The 21,392-nt window shown below is 37.3% G+C and overlaps 1 protein-coding gene across 1 annotated transcript in view; it reads left to right on the top strand.

The window, feature by feature from the left end:
- The window catches only part of LOC118925645 (cytidine monophosphate-N-acetylneuraminic acid hydroxylase), a 129,428-nt gene that overhangs the window by 62,420 nt on the left and 45,616 nt on the right, over positions 1-21,392 (top strand). The window contains exons 4-5 of the mRNA XM_036911679.2: positions 10,673-10,876; positions 14,452-14,543. Of these exons, the coding sequence (XP_036767574.2) occupies positions 10,673-10,876; positions 14,452-14,543 (296 nt within the window). The remainder of the gene's footprint in view (positions 1-10,672; positions 10,877-14,451; positions 14,544-21,392) is intronic.

Below are 21,392 nucleotides of genomic sequence, written 5' to 3' on the forward strand. Positions count from 1 at the left end.
TTCGAATATGGTTGCCCAAGTGTTTCAGCAATATATATGGAAAATTTATCCTTTCTCCACTGATCTGAAGTGTCACTTAGTTATCAGCTATTGCTGTTTATGTAGGTTTGTTTCTAGTCCTCTCTTAGCTTGATGTATTTTATCTATCATTGAGCTAGCACTACACTATTTTAATAATTGTAACTTCACAGTAAGTCTAGATATTTGATAGGGCAAATCCTGCCTTATCTTCTTCTTCTTTAAGAATATTTTATCTCTTTTTAGCCTTCTGTATTATCAAGTAAGTTTTAGAATAAGCGTTATGCTGTAAACAAAAGAAAAACTTTCTGGAAATTTGATTATGATCATGCCCCTTTTTATTCCTTATAATTTTACTTACTGGAAAGCAGCACTTACTTCTGAAGTCTGCTCTGTCTGAAATTAGGCACACTTTCTTTTTATTAATGTTACCGTGGCATTATCTCTCCATTCTTTTACTTTGAATCTATGTGCATCTTTATATTTAAAATGGGTTTCTTATAGACAACACATAGTTAGGTCTTGTTTATCAATTAATTAATTAATTAATTATTTAATTTTTATTAAGGTATGATTGATAAACACGCTTATTAAGGTTTCACATGAAAAAAACAATGTGGTTACTACATTTACCCATATTATCAAGTCCCCACCCATACCCCATGCAGTCACTGTCCATCAGTGTGGTAAAGATGCCACAGATCCACTATGTGCCTTCTCTGTGCTACACTGTTCTCCCCGTGATCCCCCACCCCATGTGTACTAAACATAACACCCCTCAGTCCCCTTCTCCCTCCCTCCCCACCCACCGTCACGCACTCCTCCCCTTTAGTAACCACTAGTCCCTTCTTGGAGTCTCTGAGTCTGCTGCCATTTTGTTCCTTCAGTTTTGCTTCATTGTTATACTCCACAAATGAGGGAAATCATTGGGCACTTGTCTTTCTTTGCCTGGCTTATTTCACTGAGCATAATATCCTCCAGCTCAATCCATGTTGTTGCAAATGATAGAATTTGTTTCTTTCTTATGGCCGAATAGTATTCCATTGTGTATATGTACCACATCTTCTTTATCCATTCATCTACTGATGGACACTTAGGTTGCTTCCATATCTTGGCTATTGTAAAATGTGCTGTGATGAACATAGGGGTGTATACGTCATTTTGAATCTGAGAAGTTGTATTCTTTGGGTAAATTCCAAGGAGTGGGATTCCTTGGGTCAAATGGTACTTCTATTTTTAGTTTTTTAAGGAACTTCCATATTGCTTTCTACAATGGTTGAACGAGCTTACATTCCCACCAGCAGTGTAGGAGGGTTCCCCTTTCTCCGCATCCTTGCCAGCATTTGTTGTTCTTAGTCTTTTTGATGCTGGCCATCCTTACTGGTGTGACGTGATATCTCATTGTGGTTTTAATTTGCATTTCCATGATGATTAGTGATGTGGAGCATCTTTTCATGTGTCTGTTGGCCATCTGAATTTCTTCTTTGGAGAACCATCTCTTCATATCCTCTGCCCATTTGTTAATTGGCTTATTTGCTTTTCAGATGTTAAGGTGTATAAGTTTTTTATATATTTTGGATGTTAACCCCTTGTCAGATACGTCCTTTACAAATATATTCTCCCATACTGTAGGATGCCTTTTTGTTTTGTTGATGATGTCCTTTTGCTGTACAAAAACTTTTTAGTTTGATGTAGTCCCATGTGTTCATTTTTCCTTTTGTTTCCCTTGCTCTAGGAGATGCGTTCAGGAAGAAGTTGCTCATGCTTGTATTCAGGAGATGTTTGCCTATGTTGTCTTATAAGAGTTTTATGGTTTCATGACTTACATTCAGGTCTTTGATCCATTTCAGATTTACTTTTGTGTATGGGGTTAAACAACAATCCAGTTTCATTCTTTTGCGTGTAGTTGTCCAGTTATGTGAACACCAGCTGTTGAAGAGGCTGCCATTTCCCCATTGTATGTCCATGGCTCCTTTATCATATATTAATTGACCATATATGTTTGGGTTAATGTCTGGAGTCTCTATTCTATTCCGCTGGACTGTGGCTCTGTTCTTGTGCCAGTACCAAATTGTCTTGATTACTGTGGCTTTGTAGTAGAGCTTGAAGTTGGAGAGTGTAATGCCCCCAGCTTTATTCTTCCTTCTCACAATTGCTTTGGCTATTTGAGGTCTTTTGTGGTTCCATATGAATTTTTGAACTATTTGTTCTAGTTTGTCGAAGAATGTTGTTGGTAATTTGATAGGGATTGCATCAAATCTGTATATTGCTTTGGGCAGGCTGGCCATTTTGACAATATTAATTCTTTCTATCCATGAGCATGGGATATGTTTCCATTTATTGGTAGCTTCTTTAATTTTTCTTAAGAGTGTCTTGTAGTTTTCAGGGTATAGGTCTTTCACTTTGTTGGCTAGGTTTATTCCTAGGTATTTTATTCTTTTTGATGCAATTGTGAATGGAATTGTTTTCCTTATTTCTCTCTGTGTTAGTTCATTGTTAGTGTATAGGAATGCCACAGATTTCTGTGTTTTAATTTTGTATCCTACAACTTTGCTGAATTCAGATCTTGGAGTGGATTCTTTAGGGTTTTTTATGTACAATATCATGTTATCTGCAAACAGGGACAGTTTAACTTCTTCCTTACCAATTTGGATGCCTTTTATCTCCTTGTGTTGTCTGATTGCCGTGCCTAGGACCTCCAGAACTTCGTTGAATAGAAGTAGAGAAAGTGGGCATCCTTGTCTTGTTCCCAATCTTAAAGGAAAAGCTTTCAGCTTCTCACTGTTAAGTATGTTGTTGGCTGTGGGTTTGTCATATATGGCCTTTATTATGTTGAGGCACTTGCCCTCTATACCCATTTTGTTAAGAGTTTTTATCATGAATGGATGTTGAATTTTGTCAAATGCTTTTTCAGCATCTATGAAGAGGATTATGTGGTTTTTGTCCTTTTTGTTGATGTGGTAGATGATGTTTATGGATTTTTGAATGTTGTACCATCCTTGCATCCCTGGAATAAATCCTACTTGATCATGGTGGATGATCTTTTTGATGTATTTTTAAATTCAGTTTGCTAATATTGTCTTCAGTATTTTTGCATCTATGTTCATCAGGGATATTGTTCTCTAATTTTCTTTTTTTTGTGGTGTCTTTGCCTGGTTTTTGTATTAGAGTGATGCTGGCCTCATAGAGTGAGTTTAGAAGTATTCCCTCTTCTTCTACTGTTTTGGAAAACTTTAACAGGAATGGGTATTAGGCCTTCACTAAATGTTTGATAAAATTCAGTGGTGAAGCCATCTGCTCCAGGGGTTTTGTTCTTAGGTAGTTTTTTTATTACCAGTTTGATTTCATTGCTGGTAATTGGTCTGTTCAGATTTTCTGTTTCTTTCTGGGTCAGCCTTGGAAGGTTGTATTTTTCTAGAAAGTTGTCCATTTCTTCTAGGTTATCCAGTTTGTTAGCATATACTTTTTCATAGTATTCTCTAATAATTCTTTGTATTCATGTGGTGCCCATAGTGATTTTTCCTTTCTCATTTCTGATTCTGTTTATGTGCGTAGACTGTATTTTTTTCTGATAAGTCTGGCTAGGTGTTTATCTATTTTGTTCATTTTCTCAAAGAACCAGCTCTTGCTTTCATTGATTCTTCCTATAGTTTTATTCTTCTCAATTTGATTTACCTCTGTTCTAATCTTTATTATGTCCCTCCTTCTACTGACTTTGGGCCTCATTTGTTGTTCTTTTTTTAGTTTCATTGATTGTGAGTTTAGACTGCTTACATGGGATTGTTCTTCTTTCCTGAGGTAGGCCTGTATTGCAATATATTTTCCTCTTAGCACAGCCTTGGCTGTGTCCCACAGATTTTGTGGTGTTGAATCATTGTTGTAATTTGTCTCCATATATGGCTTGATCTCTGTTTTTATTTGATCATTGATCCATTGGTTATTTAGGAGCATGTTGTGAAGCCTCCATGTGCTTGTGGGATTTTTCTTTTTCTTTGCATAATTTATTTCTAGTTTCATACCTTTGTGGTCTGAGGAACTGGTTGGTACAATTTCAATATTTTTGAATTTACTGAAGCTCTCTTTGTGGCCTAGTATATGATCTATTCTTGAAAATGTTCCATGTGCACTTGAGAAGAATGTGTATCCTGTTGCTTTTGGGTGCAGAGTTCTGTAGATGTCTGTTAGGTCCATCTGTTCTAGAGTGTCATTCAGGGCCTCTGTGTCCTTACTTATTTTCAGTCTGGTTGATCTGTCCTTCAGAGTGGAGTGTTGAAGTCTCCTAGAATGAATGCATTGCATTCTATTTCCCCTTTTAATTCTGTTAGTATTTGTTTCACATCTGTTGGTGCTCCTGTGTTGGGAGCATAGATATTTATAATGGTTATATCTTCTTGTGGGATTGACCCCTTTATCATTATTTAATGTTCTTCTTTGTCTCTTGTGACTTTCTCTGTTTTGAAGTCTATTTTTTCTGATACAAGTACTGCAGCTCCTGCTTTTTTCTCTCTATTAGTTGCATGAAATATCTTTTTCCATCCCTTCACTTTTAGTCTGTGTATGTCTTTGGGTTTGAAGTGATTGTCTTGTAGGCAACATATAGATGGGTCTTATTTTTTTATCCATTCAGTGACTCTTTGTCTATTGATTGGTGCATTCAGTCCATTTACATTTAGGGTGATTATCGATAGGTATGTACTTATTGTCGTCACTGACTTTAGATTCGTGGCTATCAAAGGTTCAAGATTAACTTCTTCCTATCTAAGAGTCTAACTTAACTCAATATGCTGTTACAAACACAATCTAAAGGTTCTTTTCTTTTTCTCTTCCTTTTTCTTCCTCCTCCATTCTTTATATATTAGGTATCATATTCTGTACATTTGTCTATCCCTTGATTGACTTTGGGGATAGTTAGTTTAATTTTGCATTTGCTTAGTAATTAGGTCTTCTACTTTCTTTACTGTGGTTTATTACCTTTGGTGACAGCTATTAAACCTTAGGAACACTTCCATCTATAGCAGTCCCTCCAAAATAGACTGTAGAGATGGTTTGTGGGAGGTAAATTCTCTCAGCTTTTGATTTTCTGGAAATTGTTTAATCTTTCCTTCAAATTTAAATGATAGTCTTGCCAGATAAAGTAATCTTGGTTCCAGCCCCTTCTGCTTCATTGCATTAAATACATCATGCTACTCCCTTTTGGCCTGTAAGGTTTCTGCTGAGAAGTGTGATGATAGCCTGGTGGGCTTTCCTTTGTATATGATCTTATTTCTCTCTCTAGCTGCTTTTAAAAGCCTGTCTTTATCCTTGATCTTTGCTATTTTAATTATTATATACCTTGATGTTGTCTTCCTTGGGTCCCTTATGTTGGGAAGTCTGTGCACCTCAGTGGCTTGACAGACTATCTCCTTCTCCAGATTGGGGAAGTTTTCAGCAATTACATCCTGAATAACACTTTCCCTTTTTCCCTCTTCTTCTTCTTCTGCTGGTACCCCTATAATGTGGATATTGTTCCATTTGGATTGGTCACACAGTTCTCTCAATATTCTTCCATTCTCAGAGATTCTTTTTTCTCTCTTTGCCTCTGCTTCTTTGTATTCCTCTTCTCTAATTTCTCTTCCATTTACCATCTCTTCTACTACATGTCATCTGCTTTTAAATCCCTCCATTGTGTGTTTCATTTCAGATACGCAATTTCTTAATGATTGAATCTCCGTCTTAAATTCGTCCCTGAGTTCTTGAATATTTTTCTGTACCTCTATGGGCATGTTTATGATTTTTATTTTAAACTCTCTTTCAGGAAGATTGCTGAGTTCAGTTTTATTTGACCCTTTTTCCAGGGTTTGTGAGATTTTGGTCTGAACCAGGTTCCTTTGATGTTTCATAATTCTATGTGGTGCCCTCTAGTGCCCTGAAGCTCTATTCTCTGTAGCTGCTCAGCCCCTATAGTGAGGTTGGGGGTTGTAGGGGAGTGGCACTGGTTCCTGGGAGGGAGGAAAGAGCTGTTTCCTGGTTCCTGGCTGCAGTGCCTGTCTCCAGTATCAGAGCCACTGGACCAAGCACACAGGTATAAGCTTCTGACCTTGGCTTCTCTAGCTGTTGTCAACGGGGAGTCCTTCTGGCTGGCCTGATGCCAGTGCAGTGGCTGCCTGTTTGCGAGCAGGTGCTGGCAGACCAGGAGGAATGTACAGCAGGCTGCATTTCACAGTCAGGGTCCTTGGAGCTGAATAGGCATCCAGGGGCATGGAGCACCTGAAGCTCCTCAAAGATCGCAACCTTCTGGGCAGAGCACACCCAGACAACCTTGGCCACCTCTCCCTTCTCCAGTGTAGCAAGCTCTATGCAAACCCCGCCCCTTCAATAGCCCTTTCACTGCTAGGAAGCTTCTCGGACTGGCGGCCTTTCCTTTGTCCCAGAGTGGCCGGATGTGGATCCTGTCCTCAATAAATGACCAGAATCTCAGTCTCTCAAGCACTCCACCTATCCCAGCTCCCCAACCCCACCAACCTCCAGAGCATCACACAATGTAGGTTTGTCCTCCAAAGCAGACCTCCAGGGCTGGGTGTTCAGCAGTTCTAGGCTTCCACCCCCTCCTCACTCTGTTTCTCTTCCTCCTGCTGGTGAGCTGGGGTGGGGGAAGGGCTTAAGTCCCCCTGGATCAAGGCTTTCATATGTTACCCTGTTCCATGAGGTCTGCTCTGTTCCTGAAGTCTCTATGCAGTCTGGTGCAGCCTTCTTTCCTGTTGCTCTTTTACAGTCAGTTGTATTAACTATTCACACTATATGTGGTTTGGGGAGGAATTCTCTGTTTCACCTCTCACACCACCATCTTGAATCTGTCCTTCTAGCTCTTTTTCTCAGAACTTAACTCTCCAGAGGATTCCTGACTTTGTGAGATTAGTGTAATCAATATGAATATCATTTTAACATAGTATTTTTAAAAATCAAAATTAAAGACATAACTCCAAAAATAAACAAAATAGAAACATTTTAAAAATATGTTGGTATGCTGTCATGCCACACCACCAAATCTGAGATGAAAGGAAAATCATGTACTCCCATATAAATGTTTTTCTATATTTTAATGTTTTTTTTCAAGAGAGTGTATTTGAAGAAAATGTTGAAACATTGAAAAGCAGGGATATTAAAACTCACATCATTTTAGTATGAATATTTTATTTATAACAAAACCAGAATTTACTATGATTTTATTTTCCTGATTTTGATAGGATCAAATTCATCAATAATATCTTTAAAAGTCTACTTTTGGGAAAAACTAAACATTTATAAAATACATGCATGAATATAGTAATGCACATTTTTCTTATTTTGTGGTTATTAAAGAATAATTGGTATGTAATAGTGTGTTTCAGGTGTAAACATAGATGTATATCAGTATTTAAATATATATGTATTATGTAATGGTCACCACAATAAGTCTAGTTGCCATCTGTCACCATACACTGTTGATAGAGTATTATTGACTATATTTCCTATCTGCATATTATATTTCCAGGTCTCATTTACTTTATAATGGAAGAATGTACCTCCCTTCACTTATTTCATCCATCTCCTAACTCCCTTCTCTCTGGCAACCATCAGTTTTTTAAATATATATATATATGAGTCAGTTTATGTTTTGTTTGTTCATTTGTTTATTTAGAGTCCACATTTTAGTGAAATTATATATTTGCCTTTATCTTATTTCTCTTTATTTGTAATCTTTGCTTTCACTATCAGGGTAATGCTTGCCTCATAGAAGCAGTTTGGAAGTGTTCCCTCCACTTCAACTTTATGAAATAGTTTGAGAAGGATAGTTATTAACTAAGGAGAGATATTAAATATTTGGTAGAATTTACCTGTGAAGCTGTCTTGTACTGAACTTTTATTTTTTGGAGATTTTGACTATTGATTCTATTTCATTACTAATCATCAGTCTGTTCAGATTTTCTGTTTGTTCCTGATTCAATGTAGGAGGATTACATTTGCTCTAAACTTCTCTCTCAGAACTGCTCTTGCTATGTCCCATACATTTTGAAATGTGAATTCATTTTCAGTTGTCAAAGTTTTTTTAAAATTTGATTTCTTCATTGATCCATTAGTTGTTTAGTGGCATGTTGTTTGAACTCCATGTGTTTGTGCTTTTTCCAGGTTTCTTCTTGTAAGTCATTCATTTTTTTAAAATTTCTTAAATTTTGGTATCATTAATCTACAATTACATGAAGAACATTATGTTTAATAGGCTCCCCCTTCACCAAGCCCCCTCCACAAACCCCATTACAGTCACTGTCCATCAGCGTAGTAAGATGCTGCAGAATCCCTACTCATCTTCTCTGTGTTGTACAGCCCTCCCTGTGCCCCCCCACTACACATGCTAATCATAATGCTCCCTTCCTTTTTTCCTGCCCTTATCCCTCCCTTCCCACCCATCCTCCCTAATCCCTTTCCCTTTGGTAACTGTTAGTCCATTCTTGGGTTCTGTGATTCTGCTGCTGTTTTGTTCCTTCAGTTTTCCTTTTTTCTTATACTCCACATATGAGTGAAATCGTTTGGTACTTGTCTTTCTCCACCTGGCTTATTTCACTGAGCATAATACCCTCTAGCTCCATCCATGTTGTGGCAAATGGTAGGATTTGTTTTCTTCTTATGGCTGAATAATATTCCATTGTGTATATGTACCACATCTTCTTTATCCATTCATCTACTGATGGACACTTAGGTTGCTTCCATTTCTCGGCTATTGTAAATAGTGCTGCGATAAACATGGGGTGCATCTGTTTTTCTTAAACTGTGCTGCTGCATTCTTAGGGTAAATTCCTAGAAGTGGAATTCCTGGGTCAAATGGTATGTCTATGTTGAGCATTTTGAGGAACTTCCATACTGCTTTCCACATGGTTGAACTAATTTACATTCCCATGAGCAGTGTAGGAGGGTTCCCCTTTCTCCACAACCTCGCCAACATTTGCTGTTTGTCTTTTGGATGGTGGCGATCCTTACTGTTGTGAGGTGATATCTCACTGTGGTTTTAATTTGCATTTCTCTGATGATTAGCGATATGGAGCATCTTTTCATGTGTCTGTTTGCCATCTGAACTTCTTCTTTAGAGAACTGTCTGCTCAGTTCCTCTGCCCATTTTTTAATTGGATTATTTGCTTTTTGTTTGTTGAGGTACATGAGCTCTTTATATATTTTGGATGTCAGCCCTTTATCGGATCTGTCATTTATGAATATATTCTCCCATACTGTAGGATACCTTTTTGATCTATTGATGGTGTCCTTTGCTGTACAGAAGCTTTTCAGCTTGATACAGTGCCACCTGTTCATTTTTGCTTTTGTTTCTCTTGCCTGGGGAGATGTGTTCATGAAGAAGTCACTCATGTTTATGTCTAAGAGATTTTTGCCTATGTTTTTTTCTAAGAGTTTTATGGTTTCATGACTTACATTCAGGTCTTTGATCCATTAGTCATTTATTTTTATACCAGTGTGGTTGGAAAATATGCTTGCTATGAATTCAATTTTCTTAAATTTGTTCCTGTTTAAAAAATTCACAGGACTTCTAAAAATGAAAGTGAAAATGCTGCAAATGTACTTGAGCTCCAAATAAATTTTAAGTTAACACATGAAGAGAATTTTAACTTCTTCTGGTTTGGAGTACTTAAAATTAAACAACATGCAGTCAGAGTTTATACCATAGGTATACAAAAAAATATTTTGTAACTCCTCTTGGCAAAAGTTATATTCCATTACAATTCAGAGTTGCATTGTAAAGAGGAGAGTTTGTTTAGAAATTGGAGTTTGGGCAGTGTAACATCTGTAGTTTCCTTGATAAAACATGAAAGTTCAAATGCTTCATTTGCTGCTGGAGCTTCTTATAAATCATTGAAGTTGAATGTACTGGGAGGGTTAATTTGTTAGGTAGCTAGCAAGTAAAGACACACCACATGATAGGCAGTTGGCTAAGCAGTGAAGAGGGAAAAATAGAGAAGAGACAGAGTATTTTCAAAAGTGTCTACATTTAAGTGAACAGAACAGTGTTCTAGGTAGTAGGTTATAATGTTCTACAGAATGGTAGTGCATGTTAAGGAGTATTGGACTTGACCTGGGGGTAGATTTGAAGGTTTAACCAAAGAGGGCATGGTTGAGTTGTATTTGAATCTGAAGGGTGATAATGAATTGTGAAAGGAAAGGAACTGCATGTCAGGCAGAAGGAGGTCCTAATGCAAAAGCAGGAGGCCGAGGAGAGCAAAGTGGGTGTTTAGAACTGAATATAGGGTCAGGTTTCTAGGGGAAGTGTGGTAGAGGGAGGAAACAGTATCAACGGAAATGATAACGAACAGGGGCCACTTCCTCTCTACCCAAGCAGACTAACATGCTGTGGGAACAAATAAGCAACAGAAGCTGAAAGAGCAACTGCCATTCTTTCAAAATTCCCAAGGAGAGGCAACAGCAGACTATGGGCAGGCAAGTGAGGGGGGCATAAATTCTCTGGAAAAGCAAAGATGAGCATTCACCAAGTAGGATGTGCATTTTTAAAAAGGGTAGAAAGTGCTCCATCAGGTAGCCAGGAAGCCAGGAACAAGTTTTGAGCTGTCAGTTCCAAATGATTCTCTCTTAAAACCTAACATTAATCTTTCCTCTCAAAATGTTTGCCCTTTCATAGCATTGAACAAACAACTGAGATCCTGTTGTGTCTGTCACCTCGTGAAGTTGCCAATCTCAAGGAAGGAATCAACTTTTTCCGAAATAACAGTACTGGCAAAGATTTCATCTTATACAAGAATAAAAAGTACCTGAGGGCATGCAAGAATATGTGCAAACATCAAGGAGGCCTGTTCATAAAGGATATCGAGGATCTGGATGGGAGGTACAAAGAGTCCTTTGCTTTCTCACTGATGACCCTTCTGACAATTACCTTTGGCAGGATATGTGCTCATTTAGGAATTTTAAGTGACCCAATCAACAAGTTATTTCCTCTAGTAAATTTTACTTATGCTCACTTGGGTCATCTCTCTGACCTTTATTTAATTTTCCTCTATCTCATAAGAACTCCAACTTAAAATTTATTCATAGCTTGAGAAACAGTAAGATTACTAGGGTACATGTATCTGTGTGTGTGAGTTTTTAGCTCTGCGTTTGTATTCAAAGATCCAAGCCCCCTTTTGGCTTCCCACTCGCCCAGAAGTGTGGGTGTAGGGTTGGTGGCACTTTCCCAAACCCTGTTGGAGAGCAAATAGAATTTCCCTGGCAGCCCAGTCGTGATTGAAAAACAAAAACGACAGAGTCCCAACCACTCCTGCCTGAGGAGTGGTTCTTCTGACCACTACTTGGAAGAGGTGGTCCTGGCATCCATCTCCCCTGCCCCTTGACTAAATCTGCAGGTGGATCACCTTCCCAGTGCAAGAGCAATGCCAAGGCAAAACTGTTTTGTTGTGTCTTTAACTGCCACAGAGATAACAGCACTGCCTGGCAGGGCCAGGGAGGGTTCGAAGTCGGGCATGCTTTGTCAGCCTGAATCTCAACACCTGCGATGCATGAGCTCTGCTGACCCCACCTTTCAAGATTTTTGTGAGCTTGACTTGACCTGTCTGGTTTTAGTTCTTCCTATGTCAGGCTTTTTTCTTCCACTCTGTTGTCAGTCTGATTTCTCACATTGTTTGTCATCAGTTTAGTGCTGGCTTACTCAGAATGAGCTGGGTAGCTGTCTGATAATTCCCTGCTATGGCTGTATAGAAGACCTCACTCAAGTCAAGAATATTCTCACACCTGCACTCAGATTTGTTTCACTGCATACTTCATTTCAAGGTTCAGCCTGTACATTTGTTTATTTTTATGTGGTAACCACTATTGCATCTGTAGCTTGCTTGGCTGCTTAGGTAAGATTGCTAGATCAGACAAATAAAAATACAGGACACCCAGTTCAATTTGTATTTCAGATAAACAACAAATATATTTTTAGTATAAATATCTTCCAAGTATTGCATGGGAAACACTTAGAGCTGACAACTCTAGGAGAAGCTCTTTGTAATTGGCTGACAGTCCCATTTTTATTCCCATGGAAGGGAATCTTCTTGGTGAACTCAAGTTAGGGAAACCATGGATACAGGGAGTTTCATCACTAGTAAACTTCTGCAGGCACTCATGGACACTGAGATCTAACTATTGCAGTTTTGAGACTCTTGCATTTCTTCTCTTCTTTTCTCTTTTTAGTGGGCTGTTTCACACGTTGTCCTCTTAGCCAGCCATATGAGGAAGTGTTACAGCTTAGTGATTAAAAACAGGATCATTCCTCATGGACTGGCTGGTTTAGAAGTCTGACCATGCCACTTACTAGCTCAGTAACCTTGAACAAGTTTCTTAGCCTTTCTGGGCCTTGATCTCTCCTCTGTCAAGTTAGGATTAAAGTACTACCTACTTTGTCTGGTTGCTGAGAGAATAAAGTAATTTTGAACACCTGAAGTACTTAAAAGAATATCTGGCAAATGATGAATACTCATCATATAACATGAGTGCTCTGTTAAATGTTTACTGTTATTACAGCTCTGTCATGGGTTTTTTTATGCAGCTTAGGAACAGAGGTTATTTACAGGAACTCAAAGTATTCTTTCATCTAACTTGCTCATCTTAGCATAGTGATTGCTCAGACTGGCCTTTCTCTACTTTACCCAAAGCCTTGGGGTTGATTGATTCTAGTTTCACCTTATTCTGTTGACAGGCTAACATGGAGATCACACTTTCTTAGTTCTCCTGAATATGAGGAACCAGATTTGCCCACGTTATTCCCATGTGCAGCTCCCCAAGCATTTATATGCTGAAACTGCATTTCTAGGGTGACTTACACGCTACAAACCCCAATCCACTTCTCCAAATTCAGTTGCTTCTACTTCGATTCTCTTGCAGAAGTTCACCTGAACAATTCCTCTTTTCCAGGATACATCAAAAAACAGTGACCCTGTCCTTCAGTCATTTTTCTTCTTCACACATAGCCAAGATCAGCAGCTCTTATTAGCTCTGCTTTTTATTTTTTAAGTCTAACAATTTTTCACAACCCCTCTTGCAAGTGAAGCTTTGGCTCCTTCCTGTGTACCTGTAACCCATTATTATATATGATCCTGCCACATTTCCGCTTTACTGGCCCAGCAAGCTGAAGGGCTGCATTTGGAATGTTCTCTCTTAATTTTTGAAAGGTTTTTAGCTATTCATTGATGATAAAGGAGAAATGACTAAATAACCCTCCACAGATTGAAGTGTGGAATACATTTTTTTTGCCTTAATGCTAGGAAAGGACCTTTAAAACTCTAGACATAAAAAAGCTTTGAAAAATCAGCACAATTCGCATATATATTAAAATAAACATTTTTAGTTTTAAAAATCTGGTAATTCTGGTTTGAGACATATCTGTAAAAAAAACCAAAACTTCTTTACTAAAAAAAAGCTTCACTAGAAATACTACCCAACATGAAGAGAAGAAATAGAACTGCTTATGCCCCATCTCTAATTACAACACCCCCCTCAGTGCTCTAGTAAGAAATGGGGGGAAATTACTAAGCATCCTGTTTTGATGCAATCTGATTCTCATTCTGAATTAGAGTTTCCAGAATTAGCAAATGAAGTTGCAGAATACTCAGTTAAATTTGAATTACAGATAAACCACACATTTTCGGTATATCTCAAATATTGTTTGAGACATACTTACATTTTATAGTCAGTGCTATAGTAATATCTTTCTATGTTAACAGACAGTAACTTACACTTATTGGAGCGAGCATTTAATGATGTAGGTAAGTGTCAAATCACTATGTTGTATACCCAAAACCAATATAATATTGTATATCTGAATAAGCATATATCATGTTTTCTGTCTCCAAGAAACTTACAATCTGTTAGGATGGACTAAAACAATTTGTGATTTGAGAAAGTATTCATTATTTCTCTGAAATTCATGTTGAACTGAGCATTCTGTATTTTATCTGGTAACCAGGCTCTGAAATCTTAAACTGTAAGGAAATCTTTTCTCTTTGAAAAATGAAAACTTTAGTTGAAATTAGGTATAGTATATTATGCTCTGGTAAAAGGATTGTAGAATGATTATAGATCATAGACATGTAGTATTTATTACTACATTCTTTCCTTGTATTGGCCTCAATTGGATCTTACCTACTTTTCCTTTTATAAGAGAGCCGTCCCTAAAGATCAGTTTATTCTATTGACTCTGTTGATCCCTAACACATGTCTTTTGGTGACATGGAATTTATCTTCATTTTTAAAATCACCTATTGATGATTAGTCTACTTGAATATTTGGGTATTAGCAATTAATGGTTTTCCTTTCATGTATTTTGTATTCAACCAATTAATCCATTGCAAAATAATGCATTTAAGCCTAATAAGATGATTTTTTATTTTTGCCATTTCATCAACCTAAGTACAATTTTTCATCAAGGTGTGTTAAATGCACAAAGCACAACTGGAAGTTAGACGTGAGCACCATGAAGTACATCAATCCTCCAAGCAGCTTCTGTCAGGATGAATTGGGTAAATACCATCAATATTTATATACGTATTCTGCTATTTTTGTCACTGCAGTCCTTCTTGTCAACTTGTTCTGAACCTCCCTTGAAGCTCTGGGTACATTTTTATCTTAAACTGTGGTCTTTTTCCTATAATTAACATTGAAAACTCTAAACAGAAGATTTCTCCAAAAAATTCCTTCATTCATTTGTTCAGCAAATATTTGTTGAAACCTTACTGTGTGTAAACATCATACTGGATACAAAGAGGGGTAAAGTATAGTCAATGTAAATAAGATGACGGTACATAAAGTGGTGACTAAGACAAGCCTGTGACCAGCTAAGACCAGGGAAGCTCTGATAGGTCTTTTAGACACAATGTACTAGAAAACAGTGGCTCTGTGAAGACACACAAGATAGATGTTCATGTACACAATCCTCTGAACAATTATGATGAAACTTTACAATTTTGGCTGTGAAATAAAATACTTCAAATTCCATGGCTCTTTCTGACACAGATAAGAGGCTGCAGTCTATGTCTGAGTCACAGTATGCTGGCTCCGTTTCTACTTTTTTGCTTCCTCCCAACTCAGGAAAGCTCTATAAATATGTGTAAGAAGGCTTAGTCATAATAATAAATTTTATTAAAATTGTGTTTTGTCAGTGGAAAAAAATTACTTGTGACAATTCTTGAAAGTGTGTTAGATGCACAGAATGACTGTTATCGGTATAAAAAAATAGATTTGATCTGGTTGGGGGAATCACAAAAAACTTCATGCTAGAGATGGTATTTGTGTTGGGTTTTGAAAGATGGACAAAATTTCATCAAACAGAGAAGAGAAAGAAGACATTCCTGGTAGAGGGAACAGCTGGGACAACTAAAGATGCTAAAATCTTTGAGGCCAAATATGTAGAAGCAAGACTCTCTGTATTAGCTGTTGCTCATAAATTTGGTGGCTTAAAACAATACAAATCTATTATCTTACAGATGTGTAGTCAGAAGTTGGACTTGGCAACATAGAGAACACTGGTGATCTTGACAGCAGGCCTGTGTTCCTTCTGGGAGCTCTAGAGGAGAATCTGTTTTCTTGCCTTTCCCTCTTCTGGAGGCCCTCTTTGCCCATTTTCAAAGCCTAGTATCTCTGTGACCATTTTTATGTAGTCATGTCTTCCTCTCTCTTCTGCCTTCCTCTTCCAGTTTTAAGGATCCTTATAATACACTGGGGTCACCCAGATAATCCAGGATAATACCCCTACTTTAAGGTCGGCTGATTAGCACCCTAAATTTCATCTGCATCTTTAATTCCCCTTTGCCATAAAACCTAATTTATCCATAGTTTCTAGGCATTAGAATGTGGACATCTTTGGGGGGGCCATTATTCTGTTTACCACAGATTTTTATTCTGACAACCCTAACATGTTCTCAGGCTCCTCTGCTGACTTATCCCCTGCTAGACTTTGGGATGTTGGAATGGCCTTGCACTCCAGCCTAAGCTCTCTTTATCTATGTGTCTTCCCTAAGTGATCACATTGAGTCTCACAACTCGAAGTGCCATCTTAACTGAGATGACTCCAAAAAATTTATCCCCAGCTTTGACCTCATCCCTGAACTCCAGACTATGATATCCAACTGCCTAGTTAGTATCTCAGCCTGAACAGCGAACTCTTAATGCCCAACCCCACCTCATCCTCAGACCTCTTCCTCTCCAGCCTCCTGTGTAAATCAGACCACATCCACTCAACTGAACAAAGCCTGGAAGTCACTCTGAGTTTTCTCTTTTCTTAACCCCCACATTCAAACCACAATCCCATTGCCTCTGTGCCAAAACCCCTTCAAAATCCATCCACACAGCGTCCATCTGAGTGAAGACACAGTCACTTTTTGCCTGTATGACTGGCCTCCCTGCTTCCATGCTTGCCTTCTACAATCGATTCTGCCTACAGAACCCAGCCTAATGATTTAAAAATCCAAATCAATTCATATCATTTTCCTGCCCCAAACTCTCCAATAAGGTTCTCATCACATTTACGAATGAGCATACCTTTGACCCAGCGATTTCACATCCAAGACTATATTCTAATCACTGATGTATCAAAAGATAGAGCTATAAGAATTTTCATTCACAGTAACACTATTTACAAAGGAAAAAAATGGAAACAATTTAACAGAAATAATTCTAGCACATCTTAAAAATGATACTACTCAAGAAACCAAATAATAAGAGTTCTGATATATAAGACAAAAAAAAAGCATGTTTTAAGTATTATATGTAGTACGGCCCAATTATGAAAAAAAAATGCATAAGCGCATGTGGGCAGTATGGCTGGAGGCAGCCTCACCACTGGTTACCAGTGAAGGAAGCTGAGCTGGGGGCTTCCTGGCTTCATCCCTAGACTGGTAGCTTTGATTACACTACTTTTACATCATTTTCAGGCTCAGATTATTGTGAGCCTGAAATAGTACGTTGTAGAATATCAGAGGCACTGTTACCCATTCGCCCCCAAGGAGATAGAATATTATTCTGCAATGTTGCTAACTGCTTTGACCTTAAGTTCATCTTTCCCAAAGAGACACCTGGACCACTAGCTATTTTTGCCAGCAAACCCCACCCGATGTCAACTGACCTCGCCTAGAAAACCTGCGCACTCCATTGGTTACCAGGAACTGGTTACATGTACTGTACAAACACTGTTAAATTTATTTGGCAGAAAACTGATAAGAAGCAAAAGTTTGAACATAATAAACTATTTGTTTGTGGAGGTGAAAGGAAAATAGACTGTCAACTTTATTAGTATGTAATCCAGAAATCGATACCTGCTCACCAGCTTTTTGAAAACTTCTTAAGTCTTTTGGAAAAGACCTGGAGAGAATTATTATAGCAAAAATGGTTAAGAGTGAAGGCAATGGGGCCCTACACTCTGGGTTTACATCCTGGTACTCAAAACACAACATCAAATGACTTTAGGTGAGTAATTCAATCTCTTTGTGCTTTAGTTTCCTCCAATGGAGGTAATATTGGTAGTAGCAATCTTGCTGGGTTGAAATAATTTTCAAAGGGAACACCTGATAAATTTTTGGTACCTTGTACACAGAGCATAATGATTTATTTGTATATGTATGTCTCGAATAATCTGCACATATCCCCAAAGGAAGGAGAAGGAATTTCCCACCCAGGAGGAAGTTGGATCAATTGGAATATAGATTGATTAGCTGGGAACTGATGCAGGGGGCTGATGTTTACTGCCATGGCATGTGAAAGCAGGACCAGAGGCGGCAGCAGGGTCAGTGGAGGACTGAAAATAACAAGACCCCGTGAAGTTCGGCCTTTGCTCAAATGAGAAACACCATGAGAATGGAAAAAGGTTTTTAAACAGCCCACTTTTCAGTCCAGTATTACCAACACTAGTGAGTTCATGCACGTCCCAAGACATAGAAGGAGAATTCAATCCCACCCTGGGATATGAAGTGAGATTATTTGGTTTACTATTATTATTATAAAAAACAATATGTATTTATATAAAAAACAAAACATAATTAAAATGATAGAAATCAGAAATGTAGAAGGAAGAAAAATGTCACCTACACTTCCATTAAGTAAAGACAATTTCCATTATAATATCTTTCCTTCCATACTTAGGTATTTACATAATCTTCTTTAGAAAATATATTCAGATCTGTTGGCCATTTTTAAACTGGGTTATTTGTCCTTTGATTATTAAGATATAAGGGTTCTTTATATGTTGTAGATACAAATGCTTTATCAGATATGTGATATGCAATTATTTTTTCCCCATTCTGTGGATTGTCTTTTTACTTTCTTGCTGAAGTTCTTTGAAGTACAGAAATGTTCAATTTTGATGAAGTTTTTTTGTTTATTTTTATAACTTGTATTTTTTGTGTCTAAGAAAATACATGGTATAGAATATCTAAGTCTACTCTGGTATACTTATTAGACTAACATATAAATATACCTAGAGTAATATATAGTTTAGGAAGCCATTGCCTAATCCAAGGTCATGGAGATTTACCACTATGTTTTATTCCAAGAGCTTTATAGTTCTAACTCTTACATTTAGGCTTTTGATCCATTTTTAGTTAATTCTTATATACTGTGTGAGGTTAGGGGTCCAACTTCATTGTTTTGCATGTGGATATCTGGTTGTTGTAGCATTATTTGCTGAGGACCACGCCTTCCCACATTGAATTGTTTGGCATCCTTGTTGAAAATCAACTGGTGATAAATATAAAGGTTTGTTTCTGGACTCTCAATTGTGTTACATTGATCTATCTGTCTATCCTAATGCCAGTTCTACACTGTTTTGACAGTAGCTTTGTAGTAAATTTTTCAAATAAGGAAGTGTGAGTCCTCCAATTTTATTTTATTTTGCACATTGTTTTCATTCTTCTGGGTCCCTTATATCTCCATATGAATTTTAGGATCAGCTTCTCAATTTCTGGGGAAACAGTCAACTGGAATTTTGACAGGGATTGCACTGACTATATAGATCAAAGTGGGGCATATTGCCATCTTAACAATACAAGTCTTTTGATTCTTGTATGAAGAACATTTATTTTTTATTAAGGAATTATTGACATACACTCTTATGAAGGTTTCACATGAAAGAACAATGTGTTTACTGCACTCACCCCCACTATCAAGTCCCCACCCATACCCCAATGAAGTCACTGTCCATCAGCATAGCAAGATGCCACAGATTCACTATGTCCCTTCTCTGTGCTACACTGTTCTCCCTGTGATCCCCCCCACACCATGTGTACTAAACATAATACCCCTCAATCCCCTTCTCCCTCCCTCCCCACGCGCCCTCCCACACCCTCCCCTTTGGTAACCACTAGTTCCTTCTTGGAGTCTGTGAGTCTGCTGCTGTTTGTTCCTTCAGTTTTGCTTCGTTGTTATAATCCACAAATGAGGGAAATCACTTGGCACTTGTCTTTCTCTGCCTGACTTATTTCACTGAGCATAATACCCTCTAGCTCCATCCATGTTGTTGCAAATGGTAGGATTTGTTTTTTTCTTATGGCTGAATAGTATTCCATTGTGTATATGTACCACATCTTCTTTATCTATTCATGATGAACATTTATTAAGTTGATTTTAATTAATCTCAACAATGTTTGATACTCTTCAGAGTATTAGTTTTGTACTTGTGTTAAATTTATTCCTAAGTATTTCATTACTTTTGATGCTCTTGTGAATGAAATTGTTTTCTTAATCTCATTTTCAGATTTCCATTGTTAGTACATAGAAATGCCTTTTTAAAAAAATATGATTTTGTATCCTGCAACCTTGCTGAACTCATTTATTAGATCTGATAGTTTCTTAGTGGATTCCTTAGGATGTCTTATACACAAGATCATGTCATCTGTGAATAGAGATAGTTTTACTTCTTTCTTTCCAATCTGGGTACATTTTATTGCATTTTCTTGCCTTGGCTAGAACCTCCCAGTAGAAGTGACAAGAACAGACATGATTTGTCTTGTTATTGATCTTAGTGGAAAAACATGCAATCTTTCACTATTAAGTATGATGCTAAGTGTGGAGTTTTCTTAGATGCCCTTTAGCAGGTTGACAAAGTTCCCTTTTAAGTTTTCTGAGTGTTTTATCATGAAATTGTGTTGTCAAATGCTTTTCCTATGTCAGTTGAGAAGATGATGCAGTTCTCCCCCTTTTTCCTATTAATGTGATGTATAACACTGATTTTCAAGTATTGGACCAGTTTGCACCTTTTATATATCAGTCTAGCCTGGCATAAACCCCACTTGGTTGTGGCGATTTCTTTTTTATATTGCTTAATTGTATTTGCTAATATTCTGTTAAGGATTTATATGTCTGTATTCATAAAGAATATTGGTCTGTAGTTGTGTGTGTGTGTGTGTGTGTGTGTGTGTGTGTGATGTCTTTGGTTTTGGTATCAGGGTAATATTGCCCTTATTGGATGAGTTGGGAAAGGTTCCCTTCTACCTATTGGAAGAGTTTTGAACTATTGGTGTTGGTTCTTCTTCAAACATTTGGTCAGATTCACCAGTGAAGCTGTTTGACCTCAGACTATTCTTTGCAGGAAGTTTTTGGTTACTAATTTAATCTCTTTATTGATATGGGTCTGTGCAGATATTCTGTTTCTTCTTGAGTCAGTTTTGTTAATATTTATTGATATACATTACTCATAGTATTGTCTTATATTCTTTTTTATTTCTGTAAGATCAGTTGTAATGTCCCCTTTTTCATTCCTGATTTTAGTAATTTGAGTCTTCTCTCTTTTTTCTTGATCAGTCTAGCTAAAGGTCTGTAACATTTTTTAATCTTTTTAAGGAACCAGCTTTTGTTTTCATTGATTTTTCTCTTTTTTTCTATTCTCAATGTCACTTATTTTGGCTCTCATTTTTTATTATTTCCTTCATTCTGCTTACTTTGGATTTAGTTTGCTCTTCTTTTTCTAGTTAAAGTGGAAGGTCAGGGTTTTTTTTTTTGAGATCTTCTTTTTTATTCTAGGCATGTATTTTTTTCTAGGTATTTTATTCTAGGTATAAATTTTCTTTTATGTACTATTTTGGCTGCATAAGTTTTGGGGTGTTGTGTTTTTGTTTTTATTTGTCTCAAAGTATTTTCTAATTTCCCACATGATTTCTTTCTTAAACCATTTGTATTTAGAAGTATGTTGTTTGATTTCTACATATTTGTGAATTTCCAACTTTTCTCCTTTATTGATATCTAGTTTAATTTAATTGCAGTCATAAACATAATTTGTATGACTTTGATACTTTTAAATGTATTGACACTTGCTTTATGGCCTAACATATGGTACTGGAGAATATTCCAACTCAAATGTTTCCAAAGCCAACATCCTTTCTGTT

This window comes from Manis pentadactyla, chromosome 16, assembly GCF_030020395.1.
Source record: "Manis pentadactyla isolate mManPen7 chromosome 16, mManPen7.hap1, whole genome shotgun sequence".
Lineage (NCBI taxonomy): Eukaryota > Metazoa > Chordata > Mammalia > Pholidota > Manidae > Manis > Manis pentadactyla.